This window comes from Leptonychotes weddellii, chromosome 9, assembly GCF_054177405.1.
Source record: "Leptonychotes weddellii isolate Sample4059 chromosome 9, ASM5417740v2, whole genome shotgun sequence".
Lineage (NCBI taxonomy): Eukaryota > Metazoa > Chordata > Mammalia > Carnivora > Phocidae > Leptonychotes > Leptonychotes weddellii.
Genome location: NC_138377.1, coordinates 43,567,396 through 43,587,854, shown reverse-complemented (window position 1 = coordinate 43,587,854; position 20,459 = coordinate 43,567,396). Strand labels below are relative to the sequence as shown.

The window sequence follows — 20,459 nt, the reverse complement described above, 5'->3', positions numbered from 1 at the left end:
TTTAAAATAGTGCAGAACTTTGAAAAACAGTTTGGCAGTTCCTCAAAATGTTAAAACTGGAGTTAACAAATGACCCAGGAATTTCACTCCTAGGTATCTATCTGAGAGAAATGAAAACATAAGCCTACACAAAAACTTGCACATAAACATCCATAGCTGCATGATGCATAATAGTCAAATGTGGAAATAACCCAGATGTCTGTCAACTGATAAAGAGGTAAACAAAATGTGGTATTCCTACACACTGGACTATAAAAAGGAATAAAGTACTGATTCATGCCACAAGATGAATGAACCTTGAGAACATTATGCTAAGAAGCCAGTCACAAAAGACAACATATTATAGGATTCTATTTACAGGAAATGCCCGGAATAGGCAAATCCACAGAGAGAGAGAAAGTATATTAGGAGTTGTCAGAGCTGGGGAGAGGTAGAAATAGGAAGTGAGAGGTATTGGGAATAACTGTTAATAGGCAGGGGGTTTCTTTATTAGGTGATGAATATGTTCTAAAATTAGACAGTGGTGACAGTTGCACAATTTTATGAATATACTAAAAATCGAACTGAACACTTTAATAAAAGGATGAATTATATGGTATATAAATTATATGTCAATAAATCTGTTATTTTTTAAATTACAAGGAGTGAGTCGTACCACTTTCTAGTTATTTCCTAATATTAGATTTTGAAAATTACATAAAGAAAGAAAAGCAGTTTTTTTTTTTAACTCAACATCAAACATCACTAAGAAAATGCTAGTTACAAGTAAGTCAAGGCCCTAGCAAAATGCCTTACCTTGCCACATTGTTTGTAGGAAATTCCCTTTTGGTTACAATACTCATAGATGAGGGCTGCACCTTGTACACACAATTTAGCTTTCAGAGATTCAGGTTTATAATAAATTCCACTATGTATGACACCACTGTTATGTCCAGTCTGGTGAACAGCTACCGGACAAGAGAAAGAGGGTAAGAAAAAATACACAATGCATACAAAACCTCCACAAAAGTGGAGGAACAGACATAGTTGAAGCCATTAGAGACCACATTATTGAACATTCTGTCTGAGTTCGTTCTTACAGGCAGGGCACTGGTAACTTCCTCTACTAGCCATCCCTGGTGTCCATGCCACAACCCCCCAGCCCATCTTTGATTTCAGTTACAACTCTGGTGCACAAACCCACCTCTCACCACCAGCAAACCACTTCAAGGGCCCACTATAGCTCTGGGCATTCTGCATGCCCATTCCTAACAAGTGGAGGAGTGAGGGGAGAGAAGACTATGCCTCAATATCCCAGGGGTAATCATCAGCCAGTAGAAACACTAGCTGATGAATAAACGAGCACAATACTTAGAAATGTTGATGTAGCTCCTCAGAGGTCCCAGAGGAATCAAGCTCACCACAGCAACCATGATAAAGTACCCTCCTGTGGCTTTTCCTCCTTCCTGGTTTACTCTCCACACCCCCTCGCTCCTGCCTCCTAAACAACCTTTCAAATAAATCACCTCTGCTCAAGTTCTAGTCCTAGGCTCTGCTTTATGGAGAAACCTAACCAGGGTACTAACATCAACATTCAACATGAAAGATGCAGAACTGAAGAAATGAGCAGGTATTCAGGTTAAGCCCAAAGAGCAACACTGATATTATACATACCTAAATCTTTCTCCTTTTCCAGAACACCAATGGAAAGTGCTGGATGTCGCAGGATGAGTGCTCTGGCAGAGGCGAGGCCCACAATTCCGCCACCGATAATGACTACATCAAATGAACTTTAAGAGAAAGTCACCTTTAAAGTAATGCATGTTTACAGTAGGTCTCATAAAACTCCGTGTGCATAATTTTCATCATTGATGAACAGTTAAACTATTAATCTGTAATCATGAAAACCAAATATTTATTGGGCTTTATGTTATTGGCTTCTTAACAGAAAAAGCCTTTAAGAATTAGAGGCACTGCCGGGTCAGTAGTATAAACAGCTACACCCTGCAGGCAGGGTAACTAGTTGCCTAAACTACTCTCCATCTCTAAATCTCCACAGCCCTCTGTTGGCGCTGGCTGCATCTGTGATTACTCTGTTAGTCATCACACTCTTCTCTACCATCTATTCGTTTGAAATTCAAGGGCAGGGGCACCTGGGTGGCTCAGACTTTTGGTTTTGGCTCAGGTCGTGATCTCAGGGTCCTGGGATTGAGCCCCGTGCTCAGTAGGTAGCCTGCTTGAGCATTCTTTCTCCTTTCCCCTCTGTTACTCCCCCTGCTTGTGCGCGCAGGCTGTCTCTCCAATAAAATCTTTAAAAGAATAAATTAGGAAGGCCATGTATAGTCTATCTAATTCAGCAATGAGAAGAAGAAAAGTCTACTTTTAGCACCTACCTCATGGCGAAAAAATCTAGTCTTATAGGAACATGGCCAATCTTGTTTTTTCTACACCCCACCTATTTCATCTCTTCCTGAATTAAATTATTTTCATGCAAATCCTAGACATTACCTGTAAATATTTTAATAAGTTATTTCTAAAAGGCCTCTTTAAAACATCCCCACAATACCAGTATTCTAATTTTTTAAATTATTTTTTTAGTTTTTTGTTGTTCTTGTTTTTTAATTTTAACTGGCTCCATGCTCAAAGTGGATCTTGAACTCACGACCCTGAGATTAAGAGTCACATGCTCTACCAACTGAGCCAGCCAGGCACCCCCAGTATTCTAATTTTTAAAAAATCTGCAATAAACATTTTATATCATCAAATATTCACCATAAAACTTTTAGAAGAAAACAAAGGAGAAAACCTTTGGGATCTAGAGCTAAGTGAAGTAGAAGACACCAAAAGCACAATCCATATAAAAAAAATTTGATAAATTGGACTTCATCAAAATTAAAAATTTTGTTCTACAAAAGACCTTGTTAAGAGGATAAGAAGACAACTAACAGACTGGGAGAAAATACTTGCAAACCACATATCTGACAAAGGACTCCTATCTAGAATAAAGAACTCTCATATAAACCATTTAGAAAATGGGCAAAAGCTACGAACAAAACATTTCATCAAAGAGGAAAGATATATAGATGGCAAATAAGCACATCAAAAGATGTTCACTACCATTAGTCATTAGGGAAATGCAGATTAAAACTACAAGGAGATATCTCTACACCCCTATTAGAATGGCTAACATTTTTAAAAAATGGTAACACCAAATGCTGGTGAGAATGAGGGGGAACTGGGTCACTCACACTCTCCTGGTAGGAATGTAAAACAGTACAGCCACCCTGGAGAAAGAGTATAGCAGTTTCTTAAAAAACTAAACATAAATCGGGGCGCCTGGGTGGCTCAGTCTGTTAAGCGTCTGCCTTCGGCTCAGGTCGTGATCCCAGGGTGCTGGGATCGAGCCCCGTGTCGGGCTCCCTGCTCGGCGGGGAGCCTGCTTCTCCTTCTCCCTCTGTCTACCACTCTGCCTACTTGTGCTCTCTCTCTGTCAAATAAATAAATAAATAAAATAAAAATAAAAGGCATCCTGTAAAAAAAAAAAATAAACATAAATCTTTGCCACCGTATAACACACTCCACTCCAGTCAGATAATTGCTATAGGCCTTGATGGTGGCACAAATTCCTTTGTTCTAGTCTCACTCGTACATAGGAAAAACAGATCTTTGGGCTTATATCTTACCCAATTTGGGTCACATCATTGGTCTCCCACTCTTCCTCAGGCCATTCTTTGGATTGTTGAAGATGTTAAAGGATATAATGGTCTCTTTTTGAGTCCCAAGTATGGACTCCACTCATCTCAAGTCTTTCTGTAAGGGAAATTCTAATATTCAGAACCTGGATCCCAGGTGCATGACTTCATGTTTTATACTCTCTTGGGAAGCTCTGGTGTAGTTTTATAAATCAATACGAATATTTCTCAATGGATATTCCTTGTATGGCCCTACATTAAAAAACACGCCTACAGGGGCACATGGTGGCTCAGTTGGTTAGGCACCTGCCTTCAGCTCAGGTCATGATCCTGGGGTCCTGGGATCGAGCCCCAGATCAGGGTCCCTGCTCAGCAGAGAGTCTGCTTCTCCCTTTGTCCCTTCCCCCGCTTGTGCGTGCACTCTCTCTCTCTCAAATAAATAAAATCTTTAAAAATAAATAAAATAAATATAAACCATGCTTACAATGAAAAAAAATTAAGCATGTACTAACTAAATATGTCTTAGCAACTACACTCTTGGGCATTTATCTCAGAAAAATAAAAACCTATGTTCATACAAAAACCTGTACATAAATGTTCACAGCAGCTTGTTCATAATAACCCAAAATTATAAATAGTCCAGATATCCTTCAACTGGTGAATGGTCAAACTGTATTACATCCATACCATGAAATGCTACTCAACAATTAAAAGGAACCCACTCTCATTATCGGCAACACCGTGGATGAAGCTCAAAGACATCATGCTGGGGCACCTGGGTGGCTCAGTTGTTAAGCATCTGCCTTTGGCTCAGGTCATGATCCCAGGGTCCTGGGATCAAGCCCCGCATCAAGCCCCGCATCGGGCTCCCTGCTCCGCGGGAAGCTTGCTTCTCCCTCTCCCACTCCCCCTGCTTGTGTTCCCTCTCTCACTGTGTCTCTCTCTGTCAAATAAATAAAATCTTTAAAAAAAAAAAAAAAAGACATCATGCTGTGTAAAAAAAGCCAATCTAAAAGGTTATATACTGTGTGACTCCACTTATAGAACATTCTCAAAATGACAAAATTTTAGAGCTAGAGAATAGATTAGTGGTTGCCAAGGGTTAGGAAGGGTGGAAAGATGGGATGTGAATATAAAGGGATTGTAACACGAGATGTCTTTGTGGTAATGAAACATTTCTATATTTTGTGGTGGCAGTTACACAAATTAACACGATTAAATCGCATAGAAACACACACAAATGAGTGCATGTAAAAACTAATGAAATCTAAACAAGGTCTGTGGATTGTGATAATGTCAATTTCCTGGTTTTGATATTGTACTATAGTTAGGTAAGACGCTATCACTGGGGTAAATTGGCTGAAGGATACATAAAATCTGGTTTGGTTTTTTTTTTTTTTCCAACTTCCTGTGGACCTATAATTATTTCAAAATAAAAAGTATAAACAAAACCTTCACTAGCCCTACTTTTCTTCCCTTAAGAAAAGCAATCCCCAAATAATTGTCTATATACCCCCACTATGACTCACAAATCCTATCACACTCTAAGCCCCTCCAAACCACTAACACACAGCAGCCATTCAACTTTTGAAACCTCAACACTTAATCACTCCCTCTTCTTAAAAACCTCAACACTTAATCACTCCCTCTTCTTAAAAAGCCTCCCAATGCTCTTAGAATAAAATTCAATGTGGTTAAAAGAAAATAAAATCCCTGCTGTGATGTAGCCTCTCTCCAGTGTCATTCCACACCACCTCTGTTCCACTAAGAACAGTCACACTCATCTTGTCCACCTTCCAGTTCTTGAAATAGCCAAGAGCTTTCCAGCCTTCAAGCCTTAGCATAAGCCACTCCCTCCACACAGAGCAGAGAAAGACGGTGGTTTCTAATGTGACCTCTGAACTTCAAATCACAGGACACTTACTTATGCAGGCTTTGATTAGCAACTGAGCTGCTTCTCACAGGGGCAACTCTATGCAATGCTTGCCAGGAACCGACTGATTTAAGAACGGTTTCAGGTCTTCCAAGCAACACCAGGGATGTCAGCAAATAAACAGTATATTTGATTGCTTAGTGTGGTAGGTCCTTTTAAGCCTTAAAACGACCACGTACGGGAGAGACTAGGATCCTACTCACAGCTGAGCCTTTAAGGAGCTTAAGTAACCCACCTAAGAACTGAATAGGAAGTGGAGGGGTGGTATTCAAAACCAGAACTGCTCTAGACCTCTCTACTCAACACTGCCTTACTCTTTTCATCCCGCACACAAACACAACGAATGAATCCTACAAGGTAACTCCTGGGATCCGAGGTTGGAGCCCAGGCTCCACAGGATCCTGACCTTCTCTCACGCCCGGGACAGGGAAGTAGAGCAGGGGCAGAGGTCCAGCAAGAGGCACCTCGGAGAGAAGCAGTAGTAGCACAGGCGACGAGAGCGGGCCAGCGGCTACTCACCGGGTGCTGGCTCTACGGCCACCCTGGCACAGCGGCCAGGGCCTCCCCCGCGCCGGCCGGCACGCCGCAGAGAAGCCCCCGGGGAAACCCGCGCGGGCCCGCCCGCAGGCACCGCTCAGGTAACGCAGCGCCAGCACCATCGCCTGCACCCTCCCCTGCCCTCCCTCAGCCCCCAGAACTCGCCACTCAAGCCGGACGCTGCGCGGCTCCCGGCTCCGTCTAGCCCCGCCTCCCACTCAGGGGCCAATGCAGCGCGTGCCGACGCCCCACGTGGGAGTGGCGCCAGTGGCCAATGGACGCGCGCGGCGGAGGGCGAAGGGCAGGCCGGCGGCGCAGTAGACGCGGGGCATGCTCGCTCCCTCCCTCTCTCCCTCCGGCGCTGTGAGTAGAGGAGCTAGGCCATGAGCGAGGCGGGATTAGGGTGGTGGTTACGCTCTGCCCTTTTCCTTCTCCCACTGCTGGGCTGGCTGAAAAGCGGGCCTGTCGAGTTGTGCATCCTCAGTCTTCACCGCCCAGCGTCGTGGGGGCTTTGGGAGAAGGTCGGGGCGTGACGGGGGGTGAAAACTCTCCTTTGGGCGGGCCCAGCGGCCTGCCTGCCTCCCGCTCGGCCCGGCCCCGGCCAGTTGGAGGCCTGTTGCTGGCCACGGACGGGCCCCTTCCCCCCGCCCCCCCCCCCCCAGGCCGAGTGCCCACTGGAGCCCTGGCTCCAGACGGAGGCTCTTTGTCACGGCAACGCCTAGCAGCCTGCAGTCTTCTGGACTTGTTTTTGTGGGGCTCCTGGCCGTGTCCTTTCTCGGTGCTGTAGTTACGGAGCGCCGGGAAGAACCGGACGGCTCGGTCTCTGCCATCATTTAGCAGTCTGCTACCTTACCGTAAATACTGGGTCGAGATACGGTTTTCAATATGCTGTGCGGGGCTGGGTTCAGCGACTCACCTGTATAGGTGTCTTCACCCCGTTTCCTTATCTGTAAGGTGAGGGAGGTGGGCTGTGTAATCCCTAAAAAGTTCCGTGATTCACTGTTACCGCGGCAGTTCAACACCTGTACTCTGTGCCTGATGGCAACTCTTAATTTTTAGGGTCAGAACAGCTGAACAGAACAAAAGTAGAATGTTAAAAACTTTATTGCTGGGAGGACTTTGTTTGAATTTGGTTCCAGCCACTAGTCTGGTGGCTTGGGGAAGTCATTTCGCCTCTTCGCCTCAGATGCTCCTCTGTGAACTAGGAGTGAGAGTCGTGTCCCTCGCATAGGGCTGTTGCGTGGAGTACATGAGATAAGGCTCGTGGGTGTTTGGCACAGTCAAGTACAGTTGACCCTTGAAGAGCAAGGGTTTGAACTACTCTGGTCCACTTAGAGGCAGATATTTTTCAATAAATACAGTACAGTACTGTAAGTGGATTTTCTTAAAATTTTCTTTTCTCTAGTTTACTTTGTTACAAGAATACAGTATATGGGGTGCCTGAGTGGCTTAGTTGGTTAAGCATCTGCCTTCAGCTCAGGTCATGATCCCAGGGGCCTGGGATGAGACCCACATCCGGCTCCTTGCTCAGGGAAGAGTCTGCTTCTCCCTTTCTCCCTCTGCCTCTTCCTCTGGCTCATGCTAACGTTCTCTCTCTCAAATAAATAAAATCTTAAAAAAAAAAAAACACAATTCAGTATATAATACATATAACATGCAAAATATGTGTTAACTGTGTTATCTAATCAAACAGGCAATTAAATTTGAGGGGTCAAAACTTACGCAGATTTCAACATCTGGGGGAATGGTTGCTCAAGAATCAACTGACTGGATAAATTACTGCTTTTATTATGTTTACATGATTATACTTCTTGGACAGTTGACTATTTGTGAAAACAATGTAGAATGTTACTTTTTCCTTCACAAATAAAAAAAATAAGATGGTTATTTGTTAAATTCAACTTTTTGTTTTGAGATAATTGTAGAGTCTCATACAACTTTAAGGAACAATAGAGATCCTATGTACCCTTTACCCATTCTTCCCCAAGGCTAACATCTTGCAAAAATATAGTACAGTATCATAACCAGGAAATTGACATCGATACATTCCGTTGATCTTATTCAGATTTCCTCATCTTTACATTTGTGTGTGTATTTGGTTCTATGTAGGTTTTTTTTTAAGATTTTATTTTTTTGACAGCACAAGCAGGGGGAATGGCAGAGGGAGAGGGAGAAGCAGGCTCCCCACTGAGCAGGAAGCCCCAGGGGGGGCTCGATCCCAGGACCCTGGGATCATGACCTGAGCCGAAGGCAGACACTTAACTGACTGAGCCACCCAGGCACCCCAGTTCTATGTAATTTTTATCACATGTGTACATTGTTGTGTTGCCACCACAGTCAAGCTACAACACCCTACATCACCACAAGGGATTCCTCCCGGTGCCCTTTTAACTATACTTCACTCCTGCAGGGCACCCCCTCCCCAATCTGTTCTCCCTTTCTAAAATTTTGTCATTTCAAGAATGTTCTATAAACAGAATTATAAAGTATGTAACTTTTTGGAATTAGCTTTTTTTCACTCGGCAGAATCCCTTGAAATACATCCAAATGTTTGTATGTATCAAAGATTTATTCCTTATGGCTGAGTAGTATTTCATGGTATGGATGTACCACAATAGGTTTAACCATTCACCCATTGAAGGACATCTCTATTGTTCTAGTTTTTAGCTATTTGGAATAAAGCTGCTATGAACATCAGCGTACTGCAGTGAACCTGTTTTTGTTTCTGTGGGATAAATGCCTAAGAGTCCAGTTGCTGGGTCATACATATGATAAGCACATGTTTAGTTTTGTAAAAAATTGCCAAACTGTTTTCCAAAGTGGCTGTACCTTTATACATTCCCACCAGCAATGTTTGAGAGATCTGGTGTCTCCTCATCACCAGCAATTGGTGTTGTCACTATTTTTTATTTTAGCCATGCTGATAAGTGTGTAGTGGGGATGGTTGTTTTTTAGTTTGCACAGGATGTAGTCGATTTGTTACTAGGTTAAATACAGAATTATACATTTCTATGGTCTGTGGTCAGACTTTTATGGGCCACTTGAACCCAAAGTAGTGACTTATTTACCATGTGATTTTGAGTACATGCTCCTTAGTTTAGCAAGGTGAAAGAACTCACAGTACACCTGCTCTTTGCATAAAATTTTTTTCTTCTTATCCTCTCCCCTAGGTTTGTACATTAATTTGTTTCAATTAAGTAATTTCAAATCAAGAGCCCACCTTACATTGATTCATACACCCCATAATGTCTTTGGTATGACATCTATATTCATGACACCACCCTCAGTTGAGAATTCATGTTAATTTTCCATCTGTGTCAGAACCCATAAGGTATTACTTCAATGAGCCCCATGTGATGTTGGCCTAAGAATGGCTTTGGGGAACTTCACTTCCAATTCCTAATGAATTCTTCAGTTCCATTTCGTTAGACTTTATACACCTCAGGAATAAGAATTGGTGTCACTGATTTGCAGTGAGGTGGGGCTGTAATTTGGGGGAAGAGCGCCCCAATTCCAATACCACCCCATCCCTACAAATTTTATTTACCCTCAAGAACTAGTTCCTTAGTTCAGTCTTTTGAACCACTTAGTTTGAATAGCCCAGCTAAGTAAAAACAGAACTTCCACTTAAAAAAAAAAAAAACGTACTGTTTTTATGCAAACGGAAACTCTCAACCAAACCTACTCAGAAACATTTTGTGTATATCTTGAATTAAAACATTAGAGATCTGGCCTTCTCGAAGTTACAAGCACAATTGCAATTTTTAGAAACATGTGCTCTAAGCCAGATTCTGATAGTAAGAAGGAGCTTTTTAAAGTGGTTTTAGTTTCTGAATTATTTATTGCAGCAATAATTTAGTAGTGGCTGTTTTTTTTAACTTGCTGTTAACTTTTTTTTTAATCATCAGAGCTAAATTCACCAACTCACCACTAGAGGTCTCCTCTTTCCTTATAGAAAACTCCCCGAGGTAGCTGCTTGAATTCATCTGCAATTTCTAAAATCAGTTACACAGGCACAGTTGAAAATGTAAAAACCTGCCAATTTTTTTTATCTTTATTGCCAAGTAAAATTTTTATAATCATGTTTAAATTATTTTAAATATAACATCTAATATTTTTAGAGGTCATAGTGGTTGTAAATTTAGCCTTTCCTTTAAGCTGAATTATGAAGTGAACCAGAATGAATCACGTGAAAGTACTCAATTTTCACAGACCACTCTAATTTACCTGCTTAATAACTGTCTCTCTGGTTTTACCTTTCTCTATGGAAATATACTAACCATTGAAGATTACTAATTAGCAAATATTTATTAAACTCTTGCATTAGGGGGATGGGAATGTGCTAGCTGCTAAGAAAAATAGCAGTGAATAAGATGTGATCCTTGCTGTCCTTTTTGCTCTGCATACTTTCCTTTTTTTCGGCCTAACTCAAAACCCTTAATTATCCTTTAAGACCCATCTCAAAAGACCTCTAGTGTGAAGCCTTCTCTTCACTCCCTCCTCTCGGCTCTCACAGAACTTGTTCATACCTCTATTAAGATATATTGCATATTATTTATTTGTTCTTATGTTGTCTGTCTTCATTAGACTATACATTCTGTGAGGATAAGGAACCTTGTCTTTGTCTCTCCTTTGTTGTTTTTGTAATCTTACCATTATATCTCTGGCACTAGGTATAGCAGACATTCAATTAATACTTATTGAGTGAATGAATGAATGGATGGATGGAGATGGCATTTGAATGAAGTCTCGAGGTTGGGTAAGATTTCCACAGACAGGATGGGGATGTGGGGCAGAGAGGGACAGTAAATAGGACAGCCTGAGTTGAAGCTGGAAAGCCCAGATAAATGAGATTGGCAGCCAGTCGAGTTACCAAAGGTGGGCACAGGTGGAGAGAGCTTTAACAAAAAGCCAGGAAGGGCTGAAAACAAGAGAGTGATAGCAGGGGGTAGGTTGCAGGAATGAAGGCAGATGATGGTAGAAAATAGATGAAGAGGAGTGCCTGGGTGGCTCAGTTGGTTAAGCGTCTACCTTCCGCCCAGGTTATGATCAAGTCCCACATCAGGCTCCCTGCTCAGCGGGGAGCCTGCTTCTCCCTCTGCCTGCCCCTCTGCCTGTTTGTGCGCTCGCTCTCTCTGTCAAATAAAATCTTAAAAGAGATGAGGAGGGGAGATGATCCCAGGGTCTGTCCTCAGACCTCATCTCTCACTGTTCTAGAACCTCAACATCTTCAGTCACTTCTTGGCTCTAAGGCCTCTTTCTAGTCTTCTTTTTCCCCAGTTCTAGTACCATCCAGGACTGAGGAAAAAGCCCTGGACTGGAAGAAGGGAGAACTAGGTTCAAGTTTCAGTGCTGCCACCAATTAGCCACGAAACATTGAGCAAGTCCTTTTAAATGTATGCATTTATTAATACCCCACCTTGTTCCAGAAGGGATTTAGGGTGTCAGTAATTTTCTTAATATCAGGGCTTCAGTTTCCTCATCTGTAGATGGTCTAGGTAGTCTAAATTCATTCCAATTCTCCCATTTTGTGACTCTGATTCTGATGATTTGTTGGTTATCTCCACTTAGAAGTTCTGCTAACACTTCATATTTAGAATATGAAAAACTGGGGATGGAGGTGAGGGAAACCTACAGCCTGTCCTCCTGACATTGACATGTGGCATCAACCAGTGACCTGGGACCAAAACTTAGTGTCCTCTTCAACTATTCTGGCCCTTGTCTCAGCATCTCACTGAGCCATGTGGAAACCACCCTGTAATGTCATTCCCATTCTTCCCCCACTTGGTCCTTTCCCATGGCCACATGTAGCTGAAGCCCTTGTTAGCTGTCTCTCTGTTCTGTTTTATTGACCCTCAATCTTGATGCTGTTGTCCAAGTAATATTCTGAAGCATAGCTCTAACAATGCCAGCGCTCTTTGCTTAAACTTCAGTGACCCAACTGCCTGCAGCAGATCGTCCAAATTCCCTTGCTGATCATGTGAGACCCTTCCTGATGTGACTGTGCAAATTGTCTGCCTCCTCTTCTAAGGGTCCCCATGTACTCACCAAACTGAACTACAACAGGCCTTAAACGTTTCTGCCTCAGCTAATCACTTGACATACCTCCTCCCGTTGAAATCCTGGTCCGTTCTTATTTTAACTCTTTGAGGAATCTTTCAGGTTCTGTCATTTATTTTAACTACCTGGTAACTTGTTTTAGCTCACTCACCCTGCATTCAGTTTTCAGCAGCTCAAAGGCAGAAACCACATTTCATTTATCTTTGTTTTCCCCCAACGTAGCACACTACTAGAGAAACTTGAACTGAAATAAATCAGATTGAGACTCAGTTCAGAAATCACTTTCTCAACTCATGGTTATAAATTTTTACAGCTGGAAATCATCTGAGCAAATCACCTTATTTTACAGGTGAGAAAACCCAGGGTCAGCGAGGTGAAGTTACTTGCCCAGTCTTCCCTAGCTGCCCTTGCATAGTTCTTCGCACTGTTCTGGTGATAGTACTTGCAGCCTTGGCATAGAGAGGTCTGTTTTCATGTCTCCTCTCCCTCCCTGGCTATAAGCATCTTAACTTTGACACACTGCTCCTAGGTGATTTCAGTTTGTCCTTTTGCTACTGGAAATGTAGACTGGGAGCAGAGCTGGTTTCAGCAAATATGTGGGTGCACTGCCTGGATGGACATCTGCTGGCAACACTGTGGGCAGACTCCAATTGAGGGGTGAAGAGTGAAACTTAACATCAAGGCTGGAAGGAACCTTAGAAGACCATCCAGTCCAGCCCCTCTTTTCTGCAGCAAAGAAACCAAGAAACAGAGACAGGAGTGACTTGCTCAAAAACTTTGAGTGGCAAATGACTCATCAGCTTTATTGGCACAAGAGCATTGACTTTGAAATTGTAAAGTAAGTTACTGGATGTATGGGACTCAGATTGCCAGCTAATGATCTAATATGGATACTGTTTTGTGTGTCTAGATCAAATGATGCTGTTTGGAAAAATTTCCCAGCAGTTATGTGGCTTAAAGAAACTCCCATGGTCATGTGACTGCAGAAACTTCTGGGGCTGGTTGAATGCAGTGTTTAATAAGTAAGTTACTCTAACTGAAGTGAAGAAACGTGGGTATTATTACAGCTACATGAGTTCCCAGTAGCTAATTTGGTTATTTCTTGTATTTCAAATGCTTTTTTGTACAATGTGTGCAATAGGATCCTAATTTTATATAAAAACAAATAAAACATACACACAGACATTGAATAAAGGCCAGAAAAATAGATTACAAAATATTAACTGACTACGTTGTAGGATTTCAATGATTTTTCTTATTTGTCCTTTTGATGCTTTTCAAGTTTTCTGAAATGAAAATATATTATTTTTGTAACCAGAAAAGCTCAGCAAATGTAATTTTAGAATATACTATGGCTTAAGGGATATAGTTAGCCTTTTGAATACTACCAGGGGGACTCAAGTTTTTCAAAAAGTGGGTGGCATACTTAGAAATACCATTTTGAAACTAATGAAACTAATCTCGTTGCTTAATACAGCATTAACATGACTAATTAGAAGAGTATAAGTAGAAATTAATAAGTATCAATGAGATTAATTTGAACATAGATTCAAAATTATTCCCTTTTATATTTTATCATTAATAAAAACAATAACCAAGTATAGTCATTCACTCAGTACATGGTTACTGAGTACCTCCTGGTGTCAAGCACAGTGCTACATATGAATCAATGAAGACTCATGCCTGCCTGATAAACTCATATAAAAATAATAGGCCTTGACTGAGTTCACTTGGAAACAAAAACAAGGGAGCAGGAGGAGCCATCGTATGTTTTTTTACTGGCTCTTCCTAATATACTTATCTCCCTCCTCAGTCATTTGAAAGGAAAAGTTGTTGAAGTAGTGTATTTATGCTGATGACTAAAGTTAAGCAGCTAGTGATTATACTAAAAACGAACCGCTTTTGTTCTCTTGCCAACAGAGTGGATTATGAACGCATCAAGGATGTGGGACCCGATAGGGCAGCATCTGAGTGGCTGCTGCGCTGTGGGGCCACGGTGCGCTACCATGGCCAGGAGAGGTGGCAGAAGGACTACAACCACCTCCCAACCGGACCTCTGGACAAATACAAGATTCAGGCGATTGATGCCACCGACTCTTGTATCATGAGAATTGGATTTGATCACCTGGGTAACTACCCTGTCATTTGCTTATGGGAAATGTAGGTGATTTGCAATGACATTTTGTTGCAGGTGACTCACTATTATAGTCATAGGTGTGTTCCTTTTTGCCTTTCCAGTACCATCCAGTCTTTATTTCTGTGTGTGATTCTTTAAAATTAAATAGAGGTTACAAACGCCTTCTTCTCCTTTCTCCTTTCACTAAGCTTGTCTCTACATGCCTTTATTTTGTGCTTATTGGTTTAAAATTCAAGGCCTTGTTTATCAAACTATTTTTGTCAAATTTCCATCATTTGAGAAACTCTCAGTAATGTAAGAATGATCATACCCATACATTTTCTGCTTGCGTGGGCATTTCTTTCCTCCAGTACTTGGGCATCTGATTACAGAATGGTCCTGTCCATCAGCACAACCTGTATAGTGAATACCTTGTATGGTTATTAGGGTAACTCATCATCCAAGTCTTCCGGGGACTAAGAGGTTTCCCAGGACATAGGATTTTCAATCCTAAAACCAGAATAGTCCTGGCCAAACTAGGACAGTTGGTTATCTTAATGGTAAAGCAGGTTCTTAAAACGTATCTTTTATCTCCCAGAGGGCCTACAGCATGTTGAAAAAATAAGACTATGCAAGTGTCATTATATTGAGGATGACTGTTTGGAGAGACTTGGTAAACTTGAAAATTTACAAAAAAGCATATTGGAAATGGAGATAATTTCATGTGGGAATATCACAGACAGAGGCATCATTGCTTTATATCACTTAAGGTAGGTGGTCAGCGCCAAAATGGAAACTTGATAATGAGGTTAAAATGAATAATTAGAATTTAAATTAAAAAAAATTTTTTTTAAGTAAACTCTATCCATAGTGTGGGGCTCGAACTCTCAACCCTGAGATGAAGAGTTGCATGCTCTATCAACTGCGCCAGCCCAGTGCCCTGAATAATTAGAATTTAAAACAGTTGAGGGGCGCCTGGGTGGCTCAGTCGTTAAGCGTCTGCCTTCGGCTCAGGTCGTGGTCCCAGGGTCCTGGGATCAAGCCCGCATCGAGCCCCGCATCGAGCCCCGCATCGAGCCCCGCATTGGGCTCCCTGCTCAGCGGGAAGCTTGCTTCTCCCTCTCCCGCTCCCCCAGCTTGTCTTCCCTCTCTTGCTGTCTCTCTCTGTCAAATAAATAAATAAAATCTTTCAAAAACTAAATAAATAAAACAGTTGAGAGGTGGCGCCTTTTTTTAATTTGGAAAAAATACATAAAATGACTTAACTTTCATCTGTAATACTTTCAAACAGTTAAAATTATCAACCTTAATACATTGTTATTGTTATATTGCATTTCTTAGGGGACATCTCTTTAAAAAAGTATTTACTTAGTAAATATATTTGGCTGCTGCGCTGTGGAGCCATGGTGCGCTACCATGGCCAGGAGAGGTGGCAGAAGGACTACAACCACCTTATTATTAATTATAATAATAATTATTTATTAATAATTAAGGCACCTAGCATGGTGCCTGCTCCAGTAAGCGGCCAGTGGGCATTTGCTATTATGCTTCCTCTCCATCTTTTAAAGCATTTTTTCCCCATGTTCTGACAGTAACCTCAGTATCACAGGAAGTTTGGGCGCCTGGGTGGCTCAGTTGGTTAAGCAACTGCCTTCAGCTCAGGTCATGATCCTGGAGTCCCGGGATCGAGTCCCGCATCGGGCTCCCTGCTCGGCAGGGAGTCTGCTTCTCCCTCTGACCCTCCCCCCTCTCATGTACTCTCTCTCATTCTCACTCTCTCAAATGAATAAATAAATCTTAAAAAAAAAAAAAAAGTATCACAGGAAGTTTAAGAAATTTTATTTTATTTTTTTTAGTAATTTCTATACCCAATGTGGGGTTCGAACCCATGACCTCAAGATCAAGAGTTGCATGCTCTTCTGACTAAGCCAGCCAGGCATTCTCCCCCTGCTTTTTTTAAGTTTCTTTCTTTTTAGTAGAGAAATTTTAAACATTGGAACCCAAAGTAGTAGATTGTTTCTTACATTAGTTGAGGCTTTGAGGCTTCATCTTTTAATGAAGTTCCTTTAAGAACTTCCCCAATTTTTTTCCCTTTCTAGATTAAGACTCATATTTCGTATTTCACATGCAAAGGACTTCTATGCTATAATACATGTATAGTATTTGGAAAGATTCAGCTAGAATTATTGATGTAATTCAGAACAACTAAACTTCCCAAGGTTTGGCTTAGTTCCTAGCATGAATTTCATTTAAAGTCGCATTCTTAAAATTGCTGTTCTAAGTCATTTTGAAAGTATAGTATAGTGTGATATAAGTACATTCTGTGTGTCATTTTTTCTAAAAGCCTTGAATGGAGTTTAATTTTAATGCTGTAAGAGTAAAGGCCAACTGTAGTACATTTTTTTTTCCTTCTTTTTTTGCAGAAACCTCAAGTACTTGTTGTTAAGTGATCTTCCTGGAGTAAGAGAAAAAGAAAACCTTATCCGAACCTTTAAGACAGCACTGCCTTCTCTGGAACTAAAGTTAGACTTGAAGTAAAATAATAATATTCGATAGGTGTCTTATTTCAATATAAAGTATCATTTGAAATTGTTGACCCTAAACAGCAATAAATATTATATAATCATCAACAGACCTTAAGGATGTTATATCATGACATTTCAGAAGCAGAGAGTCCATCATGTAGAGAATAAATATTCAGACTTGACTCAGTCTATGCACATTAAATCATTTTAAGAAAAATGGAAACCAGGTAGCAGTTTAATTCTAATGTATTCCTCATTTTATATATCTATGTAGATAACTCTTATGTAGATAAAGACAGAGTTCTTTAAAGTGATTTAGGGCCCCTGGGTGGCTTAGTTGGTTAAGCATCTGCCTTCGGCTCGGGTCATGATCCCAGGGTCCTGGGATCGAGCCCCTCATTAGGCTCCCTGCTCAGCTGGGAGCCTGCTTCTCTCTCTGCCTCTCCCCATGCTTGTGCTGTCAAATAAATAAATAAAATCTTTAAAAAATATATTTTAAAAAACTAAAAAAAAGTTATTTAAATGTGCAACAGATATTCTTTATTGTACTTTATCAGTAATTTATAGGACTGTTACCTTTTAAAGTTACTGAAGCATGCTACTATAAATGTACAATTATGAGAAACTGAAAGCTAAATTTCAGATTCATTGGTGGAGCCAATCATAAAAGGCGGTCAGTGGTTGTTGAGGCATTCATATTGCTTCCCAGGATTTGTATGCATTTCTCATGATCCTACATTCCTGTGTTCTTTATAACATACACCTTTCTCTGGCTAATTTGTCTATTTTGTAAGCTTAGTCAAGGGTTTTATTAAAACTAGACATAAATATTTGGCTGAATTCAAATAGTTTTGCTGACTGCAATAAAACAGAGGAAATGATCACGAAGACCAGCACAATTATACTTATTTTTTGCTTAAATTAAAATATTGCTTTAAATAGAAAATTTTAACATGTCAATTAGAAACTAATTTTTATTCCCCCACACATCTTGGATACTGCTTCCTATGGGCTCAGGGGACATCAAAAAGAAGTGCAAAAAAAAAAAAGGTATAAGCGAAAATTCAGTTTATATCTAGAGAGCAGTGACAAAGAATATCATATATGGATAAAAACAGATCTTTATTTTTACCTTGAAATGCCCCTGGTTCTATTACTGTTAATTATATGCCAACTTGTTTGTAGATTTCTGTATGTTTGGTTTGAACATTATGCTCTTAACTATAACCTTGACTAGAAATAATTTTAAAATAAACACTGTATGATGCAGCATTTGGGTAGAAAAATGAATTTTAGTTGTGTTTAGAAGCCAGCTTATGTAAATAGCACATGCCATAATTGATATACTATTTACAAATAAAATTGCCACTGTCAATTATAAAATCAGAACACAGTAAATTAAAAAAAAAACAAGACTAGGATGTAGAACAGTCTCATGTGAAACAGTGGTGAATCCATGCTGAATGAAGGACTACAGATGTGGTTAAATTAAGCATTGGTACACATTTAATAGAACTCATTAGAAAAAATGAACGCTTCCATCTCAGATTTGTTTGATTATTGTGTGGTGAGGCAATGGATTTACCACAATTTAGTCTAGAACTACTTCTGTATTCTGAATGGTTTTCTATAAAACTACTGAATGAATTAGGCAGTTACAGTCATCTGCCTGTCAAGTGCATTGTTTTGGGTTAAAAAGGAAAACAGAAAATGTGAACAGAAGTGGGATGTCCTTCCTTGTCATTTGAATCAAAGCCACGTGAGAAGAATTAGATACTGCTGGGACTAGTATTTAACCCCTGTCAGCTCTTCGCCAGAAGCTACATACATCCGGGAGCCTCAGGGTATCATTCAACTGGCTGGAGTAGCGAAAATTATTGAACACACTCCCGAATTTGGTGAGTTACTTAGGACTAAGTGAATAAAGTCAAATGCTGTCAGGAAGGAAGTTACCAGAGCACAGAAGGAAGGTTTTGAAGAGACAGTAAAATACAGTTTCAAAGAGCATGGCTGGGAACCACTGAGGAAGAAGCAGCAGCACATCAACCGAAACTGGCAGTGGACATGAGCTTTATCTTGCCCTTGTGTTCAGGGACGAGGATGAGAAAGCGTTTGGAACAGGAGCGGCAGGCCAAGTCAAAGCTAATTATATGTCATCCTTTGAAGTATCACGAGACAAAGCTAGGAATCCTCAGTATCATTTTGGACTCCTTTCTTATTAGTTGTTACCAGTTCTTAGCATAGTATATGTATACACACACACACGTGTAGGTATTTATATGTATGTGTGTATATATATACACACATACATACATACAGTATTAAAAGGCATTTCAGGGACAATCTCAGTTTACAACCTAATGTCTTTTATGGTCCGAGTAAAAACCCACAAGCAATTTCTTCCAAAACCCAGATCATTATAGATAGTCCTGCCTGTAGATCTGTCTCCAAGTCTGAGGCGGAGCTGGAGAGAATGAAGAACTAATTACTTTCAGGCTGATAGGCTCGGTTCCCGTGAAGCCTGTAGGTCTTGTTCTACTCCTTGATTCAAGCCTTGGTCAGCTGCCAGGCTTCACATCATGGTTTGCAAGGGGAACTGGGTCACCTGGAGAGGGGTTATGTAAACCCATCTTGCCTGCAAAAATGACTAAGGTGCAGCCTTTACTAAAGGTAAAGACAAAAGTATATGTAAGAAATGTCTATAAACATAATTAAATATGCAAGCAAGTCATGCTGTTAACGATAATCCATGATTTTAAGTATTTTGAACTCTTAAATATTCTAAAAATGTTTTAAAATATGAAAAGCAGGAGATAGAGCAAGCAGGAAATAGAATTGTAAGCATTTTGATTTCAGGAACTAAAACTCTTCTTAAATATGATGTTGAGACAGTCTGAAAAGGCAGGGGATAGGACTCAAGGCAAAAGCTCTGCAAGAAATACATATGGGTATTTTGTAATCCATTTTTCACTTGTTGCATATGGTACAATAGAAGCATAAATCCTTCTTACATTTCTAATTTTGCCAGAGATAGGGGTAGTAAGTACAGTTTTTATTTCTGTCCTTTAGCTCAGCTACTTATATACAACAAAAATGCAAGTGAAAATCCAAACAAGTGTTTCCTTTCCATTCTGATCACCATCGTGAAGCCTGGAAGGCTGCCTCTGGAATTTCCCTTTCTGTTCTGCCAGGTGGCCTCCCCCCTCTCCCCAACCCCCCCCCCCAACGTTTATTACTTATGTATTCTCCTAATGTTCTTTCAACATCATGATTGTTTTCAAGCAAACGTATACATTTTATTTTCTCCAAATTATTAACTCCTTTTTCATCATCCATCTCCAAGCTCCTTAAATGTTTGGAAATTGGTAGTTCAGTTTCTTCATATTCCAGTAGTACTTCTTATTATCCAAAGCTGGAAGGAAGCTGCTGCTGGTCAGCTGAGGTAGGCCCTGCAACTGCAAATACAAAACACAGGATGAGGTTCAATGCCGTGTGCTCTTTTCGTTATTGAGTACATATCCCAAAAGAGGTAAGTAAGTCAATTTTTCAGCCCAGAAATACTTTTTCTGCACAGAATCCAGGACCTGAGGACAACATGTTTAAATTTGTTCCCTTTT

At 40.7% G+C, this 20,459-nt stretch overlaps 3 protein-coding genes across 6 annotated transcripts in view; 1 reads left to right on the top strand and 2 right to left on the bottom strand.

Moving 5' to 3' along the window:
- L2HGDH (L-2-hydroxyglutarate dehydrogenase) overlaps positions 1-6,295 on the bottom strand; it is a 44,232-nt gene extending 37,937 nt beyond the window's left edge. Inside the window, exons 1-3 of the mRNA XM_081830545.1 lie at positions 6,124-6,295; positions 1,654-1,769; positions 796-947 (exon numbers count right to left, since the gene is read on the bottom strand). Coding sequence (XP_081686671.1) covers positions 796-947; positions 1,654-1,769; positions 6,124-6,263 — 408 coding nt within the window. The 5' untranslated portion in view covers positions 6,264-6,295. The remainder of the gene's footprint in view (positions 1-795; positions 948-1,653; positions 1,770-6,123) is intronic.
- Positions 6,296-6,405: 110 nt separating this feature from the next.
- Positions 6,406-16,947, top strand: DMAC2L (distal membrane arm assembly component 2 like). 4 transcript variants are annotated; one of them, XM_006731114.3, is made up of 5 exons: positions 6,406-6,504; positions 13,112-13,223; positions 14,122-14,330; positions 14,916-15,087; positions 16,741-16,947. In XM_006731114.3, the coding sequence occupies exons 2-5, from the start codon at positions 13,117-13,119 to the stop codon at positions 16,853-16,855; spliced, it is 603 nt and encodes a 200-aa protein (XP_006731177.1). In that variant the 5' UTR covers positions 6,406-6,504; positions 13,112-13,116; the 3' UTR covers positions 16,856-16,947. The 4 variants fall into 4 exon arrangements, with proteins under 4 accessions (XP_006731177.1, XP_030881551.1, XP_030881552.1 ...); XM_031025691.2 differs by lacking the exon at positions 6,406-6,504 and adding an exon at positions 6,821-6,995; XM_031025692.2 differs by lacking the exon at positions 6,406-6,504 and adding an exon at positions 6,821-7,095.
- A 1,000-nt stretch (positions 16,948-17,947) lies between these two features.
- LOC115940183 (cyclin-dependent kinase-like 1) overlaps positions 17,948-20,459 on the bottom strand; it is a 47,807-nt gene continuing 45,295 nt past the window's right edge. The window contains exon 12 of the mRNA XM_081829763.1: positions 17,948-20,297. Within this exon, the coding sequence (XP_081685889.1) occupies positions 20,190-20,297 (108 nt within the window). The 3' untranslated portion in view covers positions 17,948-20,189. The remainder of the gene's footprint in view (positions 20,298-20,459) is intronic.

Coding starts and splice junctions, on each gene's coding strand:
- DMAC2L (XM_006731114.3), top strand. CDS start 13,117: ATGATGCTGTTTGGAAAAATTTCCCAGCAGTTATGTGGCTTAAAGAAA. Junction 14,331..14,915: donor AATTGGATTTGATCACCTGG/GTAACTACCCTG, acceptor TTTATCTCCCAG/AGGGCCTACAGCATGTTGAA. Junction 15,088..16,740: donor ATTGCTTTATATCACTTAAG/GTAGGTGGTCAG, acceptor CTTTTTTTGCAG/AAACCTCAAGTACTTGTTGT.